Source organism: Eschrichtius robustus, chromosome 13 (assembly GCF_028021215.1).
Source record: "Eschrichtius robustus isolate mEscRob2 chromosome 13, mEscRob2.pri, whole genome shotgun sequence".
NCBI lineage: Eukaryota > Metazoa > Chordata > Mammalia > Artiodactyla > Eschrichtiidae > Eschrichtius > Eschrichtius robustus.
This window is the reverse complement of record NC_090836.1, coordinates 78946203-78958943: the sequence shown is the minus strand read 5'-3', so window position 1 is coordinate 78958943 and position 12741 is coordinate 78946203. Positions and strand designations below refer to the sequence as shown.

The 12741-nt window shown below is 45.0% G+C and overlaps 1 protein-coding gene across 2 annotated transcripts in view; it reads left to right on the top strand.

Moving 5' to 3' along the window:
• Nucleotides 1-5539: 5539 nt before the first annotated feature.
• The window catches only part of EEA1 (early endosome antigen 1), a 134862-nt gene continuing 127660 nt past the window's right edge, over nt 5540-12741 (top strand). The window contains exon 1 of one of the 2 annotated variants that reach the window (XM_068560277.1): nt 5540-5812. In XM_068560277.1, coding sequence (XP_068416378.1) covers nt 5789-5812 — 24 coding nt within the window. In that variant the 5' untranslated portion in view covers nt 5540-5788. The remainder of the gene's footprint in view (nt 5813-12741) is intronic. The other variant, XM_068560278.1, reaches the window with a different exon arrangement.

The following is a 12741-nucleotide window of genomic DNA, read 5'->3' as shown; positions in this document are numbered from 1 at the left end:
AAGACTGCTGAGTAGGATCAAAAGATGTTGGATCACTCTCAAGATTGTTGGATATGGACTATATCTTCACAAGTAGGAAGATCTTAGTTTGAGGAACCCTGTAAGGCAACTGTTACAGGAATGATTATATACCCGTCTGTCTTAGTTCAGGCTGCTATAACAAAATTCCACAGACTGGGTGGCAGAAATTTGTTGCTCACAGTCCTGGAGGCTGGAAGTCCAAGACCAGGGTGCCAGCATGGTTGGGTGAGGGGCCTCGTCTGGGTCACATACCTCTTGTATCCTCACATAGAGGGACTAGAGAGTTCTTTATGGTTTCTTTTATAAGAACACTAATCCCATTCTTGAGAGCTCCACCCTCATGACCTAATCACCTCCTAAAGGCACCACCTACTAATACTGTCAGCTTTGGGGGTTAGGATTTCAACATATGAATTTTAGGTGGGCACAAACATCTAAGCCATAGTACCTTCCTTCCTTTCTTCATTCATTCATCAATAAATATTTATTGCTAACCATGGGTTGAGCATTGTTTTAATTATTGGGGACACACCAGTGAACATGAGACAAGACCCTTATATTCTTGTTGTGGGGGACCTGAATAGAGAAACAAGAAAAGTCAGAAATGATAGTTTTCTCTGCTATGCAGAGAATTAGAATGGGTGATGTGATAGATTGGAGACTGCTTTAGCACTTTAGATGAGGTGATCCCTGAAGCTATCTCTGAGGAGATGACTTTTAAAGTGCAGTATGAATGCCAAGAAATTAATCACAAGATCTCAGGGAAAGGCATTTCCTAAATAGGAACTGTTTGGTGCAAAGTCAGGAATAAGCTTTGTGCAGCTGAGGAATACAAGTTCAAGGAGGGACTTCCCTGGTGGCACAGTGGTTGAGAATCTGCCTGCCAATGCAGGGGACACGGGTTCGAGCCCTGGTCCGGGAAGATCCCACATGCTGCAGAGCAACTAAGCCTGTGTGCCACAACTACTGAGCCTGCACTCTAGAGCCCGCGAGCCACAACTACTGAGCCCATGAGCCACAACTACTGAAGCCTGCGCACCTAGAGCTCGTGCTCCACAACAAGAGAAGCCACCGCAGTGAGAACCTGCGCACCGCAACGAAGAGCACAATCAGAGAAAGCCTGCGCACAGCAACGAAGACCCAACGCAGCCAAATATAAATTAAAAAAAAAAAAAAGTTCAAGGAGGCTGGGGCATAGTAAGCTAAGTGTTTATAAGTGGAAGGCAGAGAAGCAGGCAGGGCCAGATCGACAGGTTGTGTGAGCCAGGATAAGGTATTTGAATTTTATTGTGATTGTGATGGGGAGCTACAATCAAGAAAGGCAGTGACATTCTTTAATTTGCATTTTAAAAAGTTGTTTCTGGCTGCTGTGTAGTGAATGGGCTATAGGGAAGCCAAAGTAAAAGCAGAGAGACCAACCAGGAAACTCTTCCAATAGTCTGGACAGGAGATGAAGGTGCTGTGGGCTGAGGTGATAATGGAAAGAAGTGGCAGATTTGGGGTATGTTTTGGAGGTAAACATGTCAGGATTTTCTGATGGATTGGATGGAGGGAGGGGATGTGATGAGATAAAGAGAGAAACCAAAGATAACGTCAAGATTTCTGGTTTGATCCAACTTAGTAGCTGGGGGTAGGACATACTGAGACAGGAGAACTGGTGAAGAAGCAATTCTGAAGATAAAAATGAAACAGTTTTGTTTGGCTCATATTAAGTTTGAGATGCTCATTAGATGCTCATTCATTGAAGAAGAAATATGAAGTAGATGGTTTGTCATACAAGTCTGGAAACATGGGCAGGTTCAGCACTGGAGATAGAGACTTGGGCAGACAAGTGAATTTACAGCCAGGAGACTGGTTGAGATCACTTCTAGGCCATGTGCCATAGATGAAAGGAGGGGCCTAGAACAGAGTGGGGGGCTCTCTAACGTTAAGATATGCGGTAGAGAAGTCTCCAAACAAGTTTTAGAAGGAATGGTCATTTAGGAGAAAAACCAGAAAGTATACTGTCAAGGAAGTCAAGAAAATAAAATAATTCAAGGAGTGGGGCTTCCCTGGTGGCGCAGTGGTTAAGAATCTGCCTGCCAATGCAGGGGACACGGGTTCGAGCCCTGGTCCGGGAAGGTCCCTCATACCGCGGAGCAACTAAGTCCTTGTGCCACAACTACTGAGCCTGCGCTCTAGAGCCCACATGCCACAACTAGTGAGCCCGCGTGCCACAACTACTGAAGCCCGCACGCCTAGAGCCCGTGTTCCGCAACAAGAGAAGTCACTGCAATGAGAAGCCCGCGCACCGCAACGAAGAGTAGCCCCCGCTCGCCGCAACTAGAGAAAGCCCACACAGCAATGAAGCCCCAACACAGCCAAAAATAAAATTAAAAAAAAAAAAAATTCAAGGAGAGAGTGGTCTGTTGTTCTCAGTGTGAACAAGAGTCAAATAAAGTAAAAAAAAAATAAACTCATTACTGGATTAGGCAACATGTACGTCATTAGTAATCTTAATATGAGCAGTCTCATTGGAGTAGATGAGAAGGAGACTTGATTGGAGGGGTTAGGAAGAAAATGCAAGGTAAGACAGTGAAAGAACTATAGGTGTGAAAGCCACTTTGGGGATCTAGAGAAAGAAGACAGGAGGAAAGTATAACAGGACTGTTGCTGGACTGTGTTGAGTGCCTGAGATCTGTGGCTGTTAATGTAAAATGAGCCCAGCAGCTCCAGCTGTATACATGTATCTCTAGTGATATTCAGCAGCTCCTGTACAGCACAGAGGAGCTGGGTAGTCAGGTTTGGGTTCTGCTAGACAAAAACAATGGAGGAAGAGAGAGCTGAAGTTAAGCATATTTGCAAAGGGTGGGGGTGCTATAAAGTTGGATCATAGCTTTAAGCTGGGTTTTGACGGAAATGAGGATGCCAGGGAAATGGCCCATAGTAAGAACGTAAGAAGGGCCAATGGACTGGAGGTCTTGACGAAGTCAAAGAATTGATGGAATATTGATGTAAAAGAGTTAAATGGATAGGAATTAACAGCCAGATGGGTAAATAGGAATGTTTTGTGTGGGAAGCTGCTACACTAGTGAAGGATGTTCTTACATGATTATGTCTCACCCACTGCTTATTTTTTTTGGAGTTTTCAGTTCCCTAGTATATTATTCCAATGATGGAGTTATCATAAGCTGCAGGGGAGCACACAGATTTTTGAATAACTCAGCTAGCGAAGCAGTAGCTGAGAGTCTATTATATTAGTCAAAAGATTCCACTGGAGAATTCCAGTGGAGAAGGCTTTAGCATGTGACATTAATAAGCAGCTTTAAACTAATTTTTGAAAAATAAAAAATAGAAATAAGTGTCACTTTAAAGGGAAAAAACTGCTTCCTTTCTCTACTTACAACACTTACGACACCAAATGTGTGGAGTTTTTTTCCATACCAAGCAATTCTCCAATTCCCTGCACACCGAGTCCTACAATTTAATTCAGTTCTGGCAGTAACAACCCAGAGTTAGCACAGACCCCACAGACTAAAGGCTCAGTCCCACCAAGAATGCCCCCTACTTCAGATACCAGTTGAAACTTCCAGGTTGTCACCTGTACTTTGGGCCAACTGGCTATAAATTGGGTGTTCCCACAACACTCTCCCCAGCTTTGATAATTTGCTATACTGGCTCACAGAACTCACAGAAATACTTTACTTACTATTACCGGTTTATTACAAAGGCTACAACTCAGGAACAGCCAAATGGAGGAGATGCATAGGGCAAGGTACGGGGGGAGGGGTGCAAAGCTTCCCTATTCTCTCCAGACACTTCCTCCTCCCAGCATCTTGATGTTCCTCAATCTGGAAGCTCTCCAAACCTCGTTATTTAGGGTTTTTATGGAGGTTCCATTACATAGACATGATTGATTATATCACTGGCCAATGGGGATTAAGTCTTGAAGTTCCTCTTGGCTTCAGGAGGTGGGCCGGAAAATTCCAACCTTCTAATCATGACTCAGCCCCCACCCTAAAGCTATCTAGGGACACCCAACCACTCAGTAGATCAAACATTACAACAAAAGATGCTCTTATCACCCTATCACTCAGGGGCAGAGACCAAATCTATTCAATATATTTATTATGTCACAGTTTTATCACTCTGCTTCAGTGAAAATATTTCCCATACTGTCTGAAAATAAAGTACCTGTGTCTGGAAAGGTGGAAAAGTGTGTGCTTTGCTATGTTTGCCTGTAAGTACTTAAGTGCACTATCATCAATAGTGATTAATAATGTATGAGTTGTAGGCACGACTGTTTTGCTGCACTATAGACACAGACACACATTAAAAAACAGATATGTTTTGGATGGAAACAACATATTACATCATATAATGCTTTATTTACATTTTACAAAACACTTTTACATTAAGTAATTTGAAAATAAGATTTGCTGCATTTTTTTCAGAAGATCTGTGGGTATTTTCTAATAAGCGCTCCATTCATTGCTTGGTAGACTTCAGATCCCCACCCTCCCCTCCCACCCCCAGCAAGGTTAGTTGCATTATTCTCCTCCTCTCCTTTCCTACTTAAACATTATTAAAGGCTTCTCTTTCCCCCTCCTCAAGGTAAAGTCGAACCTCTTGGCTCGTGAATACTGGCAGAATGGTAGGATTCCGCAGCTGTATTTTTGAGTTTAAATAATAACATCGTGCCTGGAAGTCAGGTCCAAGTCCACTTCCAAGTCCACGTCCTTGTTTTGGCACACTGTTTATCTGTGACCTCATTATTTTTTCTTAATCTATGAAACAGACGCATTAAGGTCGATTCACTTCATACATCTATTGTCAGAAGAGGATTTAAAATTCCCTAGGAGAATGGGCCAAGCGTGGGCTTTAGATGGTGCAACATGTTAGCGACATCAGTCCATTATTGTTGCTATAGTCCAAAGATAACAACCCCAAACTTCTCTTACCAACTCAAATTCCAGTTTCTTCCTACCCTTTCTTCCGATTCTTTACTTTCCCTTTGGCTGATATTAGAAGCAGGAAGGGAGTACGGAAAGGCGCCAGGGGTTGGACCAGGGGAGAAAAAAAGCCCATCAGACCGGTTAATCGTGTCTACGATTCTCTCCTTTGCTTCCAAGCGCTTCCAGCAGAAATGAGGATCCAGTTCAGGAACGGCCAATGCCGGGGTCACAGTGACAAATTTTACAGAGTAATCTGAGGTGCCGTCCCAGGTACCCGCCCAGAGACCCTTTCTTGCGTCGCGGTCAAGGACCCCCTCCAGGTTCCCCCAGAGGGTACGTTGTCTGCGCGCGGGCGCGTCCTCTGACAGAGTGCGGGCGTGCGTTCGGCGCCCGCGTTGTCCCCCAAGCCCGCCGGAAGGAGCGGCGGCGCCAGCGTCCTGCCGCCTGTCCGTCACGCAACCGCCCACGCCGCCGCCGCTTCCGATTGGCCGCAGGCGCGGGCCAGGCCCCTTCCAACCCCGCCTCCCGCAGATGGACAGGCCGAGGGGGCGGGGCGGTGGCGGGCGGGTCCGCCTAGCTGTCAGTTACGGGGGCGGCCCGGCAGGCTGGCGGGCGGGCGCTCGCTGGCTACCTCTTCGCTCGCTCGCGCGCGCTCCCTCTCGCCGCCTGTGGGGAAGTCGGGGCAGCCCGAGTGGCCGCCGCTACAGCCTCGCCCCGACCTCCTCCCAGTCCTTTCCCGGCTCAGTCCCTCCCTCTCGCGTACCCCCGAGTACTGAGTGGCCCCGCGGAAGGTTCGGAGAGTCACCGGGGCGGCGCCGGGTGGTGTTTAAGCCATGTTAAGGAGGATTTTGCAGAGGGTAAGAGAGTGAAACCGTCTTTCAGGAGCACGTGAGCGGGAGAGCCGGAGCCCAGGGCCGCGGAAGCTGCCGCCTCGCTGAGTAGCCAAGGCGGCGGCGGCGTAGCCGCCCCCTCTTCAGCGCCGGCCCCCTCCTTCTTTAGGCCCCCCAGCCCAGGCGGCGATTAGGCCTCGGTCGTCTGCTCTGGGGGCGGGCCGCGGGGGGGCGGGGGGCAGGGGGCGGGCGGGGCGGTGGCGGGGCAGCAGGGCGGGGCGGGGCCGGGTCCCCCGCGGCCCCCGGCGCACAGGCCCGGGCCCCTCACCCGCGCGGGCTGTCAGTGCGAGCGGGCGGCCGGGCGGGAGGGTGTGGCGCCGGCGCGTTCCTTTCAGATTCTGGAATGGCAGTGAAAATGGAGAGTTAGTGCCTGCGGGTCCGGCCGGCCAGCCGCCCACCGGGCTGGAGCACGCCGGGTGGGAGACCTCGGGAGGCTAGCTCGGCTCTTCCCCCAGCGCCCCGCCCGGCGTGGCCCGCAACTTTACCCGACACGCACCTGCCTCACGCTGATTCGTAATCTCATCTGGGCAGCACTGCAGGGTAGTGTGGTGAAACCAGGCCTAACGTTGGCCCAGTCGCTGTACCGACACTTAACTGGCTAAAGTCCGCTGCGAAGGAAGCTATTACTCACTGTTGGCAACTCCCCTACCCCACACGCCCCCCATTTAAAAATGCGTTTTCCCCTCCCAGCCCAGTACCTTTTTTTGAGCCATGCAAGTATAGATCCGTTGTCAGCTTGATCCAACGGTACACTCCTTTACTTTCTGCCAGTGCTCTATGTCAAATCTGGAAAAGCCTGAAGATACAAGGATTAGAGCATTGGAAAGCTGTAGGTGTTTTGTTTAGGAATCTGTTCCTAGAATAACAAAATCTTTTCTGTAGGAGTCACTGTTACTCAACTTTTTGTTTTGGTTAGCTTTTTTTTTTTCTTTTTTCTTAATTTCTTTTTGAGACCGATGGGGTGCAACAAAATGTAAATGACTGAAAAGTTGGTGCCAAACCTATTAGTTGGTTACTGAGGGAGTAGGATAACTAGTTCCAAGGGCAAAAGGAGTTAGTGAACTCGTAGCATTCAGTCAAGGAATGTACCAAAGAGAGTTGAGTCATCCACTATGTAGAAAGGGAGTGTCCTTGCTCCTGCATAGCTTTGGGAAATGTTCAAGTCATGTGGAACTTGGTCATATATCAGGGGGAGAAATAGTTAACTTCTGTATCTTCCACCCTGTATTGACATTTGATGATTTTTTGCAATGTTTTGTCAGAGTTTTTTGAAATCTTGATAAGCGCTGATTTTGGCAGTAGCGAGGGCATGCCCTTTACACTGGTCATCAGTTCCTGTGTTCGACATTAAAGACACCTGTGCGTGATTTACTTCCACTACTTAGAGATTTTTTCTCTCGTCAGACCTGAAGGAACTGACTGATTACCTCATGCCTCAGATTGTGTTTCCGTCACATAATTCCACAGCTGAAAATTAGTTCGCCTGTGGTTTGCTTTATAGTTTATAAATAAAGTGTTTACTGACTTGAGTAGCTTCTAGTAGTTGTAGATTAGTTTTCAGAAATATGAACTGCTTTCCAGTACTCTCGGTTTAATGTTGTTAAGCGTTACGATTATATAAAGATCATTTTGAGTGTTGGTGCATACACATCGATGGCTACAGAAGTTTCAGCTGAAACCACAAAATTGGAATTTATTCTGGTTATTGCTGAGATATGATAAGGAATCATCACACTTGAATAAGCCAGTTGACAACTGAGTTTTCTAACCATGGCATTATTGGTATTTGTGACTGGATAGTTCTTGGTTGTTGGGGGCTGTCCTTTGCGCTGTAGGATATTGAGCAGCATCCCTGGCTTCTACCCACTAGATGCAGTAGCACCCCCAAATCCCCTCCCCCCTGTTGTGACAACCAAAAATATCTGAAGACTTTGCCAAATGTCACCTAGGGGCAAAATTGCCCTGGTTGAGACCACTGTCTTAAATTTATATACTCTTTTATAGGAAAGTTTGAATTGTTTCTCATCGTTAACCACTTAACTTTCTTTTTTTTCAATGTCCTTATATTGAGTGTCAGTAAATGTAAAGCATCTGCTAGGTGCTGGGAACCAGTTAAATAAGGTATGGGCCCGCCTTTTAGGGCTCACAGCTGGTTGGGGAAGTGGACATTTAAAAGTAATGGCAGTTCTTTGTAATAAAAGAATGAATAGTGCCTGGGGGCCACTTTGTGGGAGGGTTTTGGGGCAATCAGGAAAAGCTTCTGGGAGGAGGGCATATTTGCAGCTCAGAAGAGTGGAGGGCAGGTTGGGCTGAGGGAACCGCAAATGCCTAGACAAGAAGTCACAAAATGGGGCAAGTAATATTAAGGGGAATGTGAACATTTAAGTTTAGGGAGTGAAAAGATATGCAGGGATTGGTGGGAGGTGAGGCTGCAGAGGTAGCTCAGACCAGATCAGGAGAGGACCTAGAGTCACCTGGGAGGAGTTCGGCTCTTATAGATGGGTCACTGTTAATGCTCAGCATTTAATAGGGGCATTTGGATAAAGCCTTAAAGAAATCTTGTAATTTGTATTACTAGTATGAGCTCCACAGGTGCTATTTACTAACAAGTATAACTTGAATCTTTAAATATGTAACATGGCAACCATTTTATTTTACCCCACCCTGATAATCTTATTTCTCAGCAGAGGTCATAAGATGTAAGATTAAAACTAAGGTTGCTGATTTAGAGATTTGTTTGAATGGTCTTCATGCTTTGAAATTAAGTCGCATACCTTTAGCATTCTGTTTTCACATGACCTTTTCATTTTAACTGTTGTAATTTTCTTCTGAATAGCGTCCTTTATTTTTTATATTTTTTAAATAAGTTTATTTATTTATCTATTTTTGGCTGCGTTGGGTCTTCGTTGCTGCGCTTGGGCTTTCTCTCTAGTCGCTGAGAGCGGGGGCTACTCTTCGTTGTGGTGCGCGGGCTTCTCATTGCGGTGGCGTCTTTGTTGCAGAGCACGGGCTCTAGTTGCTCGGGCTTCAGTAGTTGTGGCACGCGGGCTTAGTTGCTCCGCGGCATGTGGGGTCTTCCTGGACCAGGGCTTGAACCTCTGTCCCCTGCATTGGCAGGCGGATTCTTAACCACTGTGCCACCAGGGAAGTCCCTGAATAGTGTCCTTTAAGTAGCATTTTTGAAAGAAGAAACAGACAATGTGCTTATAATCAATTGTAACTCAGCATCTTTGAACATCACCGATAAGGTCCTAGGGTACTTTATAGAAAATTTAGTTTCTGGTTCTTTTTCTTTTTTCCATTAGCTACTAAAATGTGTTTCTTTGAGGCTTGTAAGAATCTGAAAAAAAAAAAATTGGGGTAGCTCCAATATGTATGTATTGATTATTGTGCTTAATAGGCTTTGAAGAGAAATGTGGATTTAAAGTGCTTCATGGCTGGAAAGACATCAGCATTTAGTACTTTAGGCAGTTTATAAACTTCTTTGCTATTTCTTTCTTAAGGATCTTACTGTGATTTAACAGTAAGTTAAATCACAGTAAGATCCTTAAGTGTATTAGATTTCCTTTTATTGGTATATATCAATAATATTGCTAAAGAAAAAAATGGGTTTAATTCTAGAATTGTGGAAATAGAAGGCTTCTTTTATGGGTAATGAGTCTCTCTGATTTTAAAAATGAGGAAGTAGGAAGTGAGAGATTGAGTGATTTATCTAAGGCAACACAGTAGATGTCAAAGCTGAGACTAGAGCCAAGTTTTCCCAACTCAATCCATTTCCTTTTTTTAGCACCTTGTTGCCCTTTCCTCCACCACTCAACTCATATGGTTAGCACTATGCCAGTCATTGTGGAAGATACGGGAAAAATACGAGATCTGACCTCTCTCTCAGGGAACTTATATGATTAAGTGCCAAAGTAAATGATAGAGACAGTGAAGGCTGTAGTAGTACAGAGGAGGACCAATCAGAATGAACCTGTTAGAGTGAAGCGTCTCCTTGGAGAAAATGGGCAAGAGATGGGGTTGTTTTTTTTTTTTTTTTTGGTTTGTGATTCTTTTTTTTTTTTAAATTTTTTAAAAAAATTATTTATTTATTTATGGCTGTGTTTGGTCTTCGTTTCTGTGCGAGGGCTTTCTCTAGTTGCGGCAAGCGGGGGCCGCTCTTCATCGCGGTGCGCGGGCCTCTCACTATCGCGGCCTCTCTTGTTGCGAGGCACAGGCTCCAGACGCGCAGGCTCAGTAGTTGTGGCTCACGGGCTTAGTTGCTCCGCGGCATGTGGGATCTTCCCAGACCAGGGCTCGAACCCGTGTCCCCTGCATTGGCAGGCAGATTCTCAACCACTGCACCACCAGGGAAGCCCAAGAGATGGGGTTTTGAAAAGGTGATTAGGAGAGGAAGAGAGTTACTTTCATTCTAGGAAGGAGTTACAGTATAAACAAAGACTCAGAGGTGGGAATGATTTCATTCTTCCTGCCCTCCCTCCTGCCTTTGCTTGCATATTGCCTTTCAATAAACAAATGTTTATAACACTGGATATGTGCTAGATACTGGAGGTACAACAGTGAGTAAAACTGATCCTTACCCTTAAGTAGCTTAAAACCAAGTGACTTACAGAGAGAGGTCTGCTTAGAGCAGAAAGAAATTGAGAGAGAAACTTACAAAGATAGTGTGACACCTCATTGTGGAGATTCTTGGTCATCTAGCTCTAGTCCAATGCAAATAGCAATCACATATGTAATTTAAAGCTTCTAGTAGCCACATTTTAAAAAAGTGAAAAGAGGTGAAATTACTTTTTAAAATATATTTTCTTTGACCCAATATATCTAAAATATTTGAACATATAGTCAATATAAAAATTATTGAGGGGGCTTCCCTGGTGATGCAGTGGTTACGAATCTGCCTGCCAATGCAGGGGACACGGGTTCGAGCCCTGGTCTGGGAAGATCCCACATGCCGCGGAGCAACTGGGCCCGTGAGCCACAACTACTGAGCCAGCGCGTCTGGAGCCCGTGCTCCGCAACAAGAGAGGCCGCGACAGTGAGAGGCCCGCGCACCGCGATGAAGAGTGGCCCCCACTTGCCGCAACTAGAGGACGCCCTCGCACAGAAACGAAGACCCAACATAGCAATCAATCAATCAATAAATCTTCATCGCGGTGCGCGGGCCTCTCACTGTCGCGGCCTCTCTTGTTGCCGAGCACAGGCTCCAGACGCGCAGGCTCAGTAGTTGTGGCTCACGGGCCCAGTTGCTCCGCGGCATGTGGGATCTTCCCAGACCAGGGCTCGAACCCGTGTCCCCTGCATTGGCAGGCAGATTCGTAACCACTGCATCACCAGGGAAGTCCCCAGAATGTTCTTCTTGTACCTGCTGGTTCTTAAAAGCCTTTAATTAAAAATAATCAATATGCCAAAGTGACATATTTTGGGGTGTCGTTCTGGTTTCCTTTAGGCACATAGTAGGAGTTAATATTTTTTGAACAAGTAAAGGAATGTTTTAGGAAGATTAATTTGTCAGTATTGCATGAGATGTATAAAACCATAAGAGAATATAGGCGGAGATCAGATGAGATTGATTTTAATATTTTTGGCACTAAGTAATTATGATTTGCATTATGATGATGGCAACATGAGCAGAAAAAAAGAAGTGATGAATAGGGAAGACCTTTTGGACATATCTACTTCTCAAACATCTGTTATGGGTCTACTATATGCTGAAGCTGCATTGATGAGTAAAATAGACATGAACCCCTGTGGAGCTGAGTATCCAGGGGAGGACAGAGGAACTGTTCAAAGAATCACATAAGTATATGGTCACATCCTTGGGTGAATGTTAGGAAGGAAAGCACAGGGAGCCCCAAGAGCGTACAGCAAGAGGGCCCTGATCTAAACTAAGATGTTAGGGAAGGCGTCCCAGATTATTTACACATTTAAGTTTGATGAAATTATTACTCATTTATTGAAGCGAATTTTAAGAAGTGGAATTTTTTTCTTACTGTGTAGATTTATTTTTAGTGTGTTAAGAATAAAAAAGAGATTAAGATATAAAAGAACCAAGGCTAGAACTGTTTCCTTATACTGGTGTCTTTTGCTTGAGCTAAAGAGATAGTATTGAGTTAGCCAAAAAGTGCCTTCGGAAAAAAAAAAAAAAAAAAAAAAAAAAAAGTGCCTTCGGATTTTAAGTAAAAAATAAAAGACACGTTTTTCATTTTCACCAAGAAATTTATTGAATAACGTATTCACCCTTTTGTTCCACTACTTTCTGCCATTTTTCAGGCAACTTCATAATTCCATCTTCCCAAAACTTTTTATCTTTTTGAGCAAAGAACTGTTCCAGGTGCCTTTTACAGTCTTCCACGGAATTGAAATTTTTTCCATTAAGAGAATTTTGTAAAGACCTAAATGGAAATCCGAAGGTGCAATAGTCTGGTGAACACGGTGGATGAATCAGAACTTCCCAGCCAAGCTGTAACAGTTTTTGCCTGGTCATGAAAGAAACATGTGGTCTTGTGTTATCCTGATGGAAGATTATGCGTTTTCTGTTGACTAATTCTGGACGCTTTTCGTCGAGTGCTGCTTTCAGTTGGTCTAATTAGGAGCAGTACTTGTTGGAATTAATTTTTTGGTTTTCTGGAAGGAGCTCATAATAGAGGACTCCCTTCCAATCCCACCATATACACAACATCACCTTCTTTAGATGAAGACTGGCCTTTGGTGTGGCTGGTGGTGTTTCATTTCTCTTCCCCACGATCTCTTCCGTTGCACATTATTTTACGGTATCCACTTTGAATCGCCCATCACAATTTGTTTTAAAAAACGGAAAGTTTTCATTACGTTTAAGTAGAGAATGGCTTGTGGAAATATGGTCAAGAAGGTTTTTTCCCCTTAATTTATGTGAACCC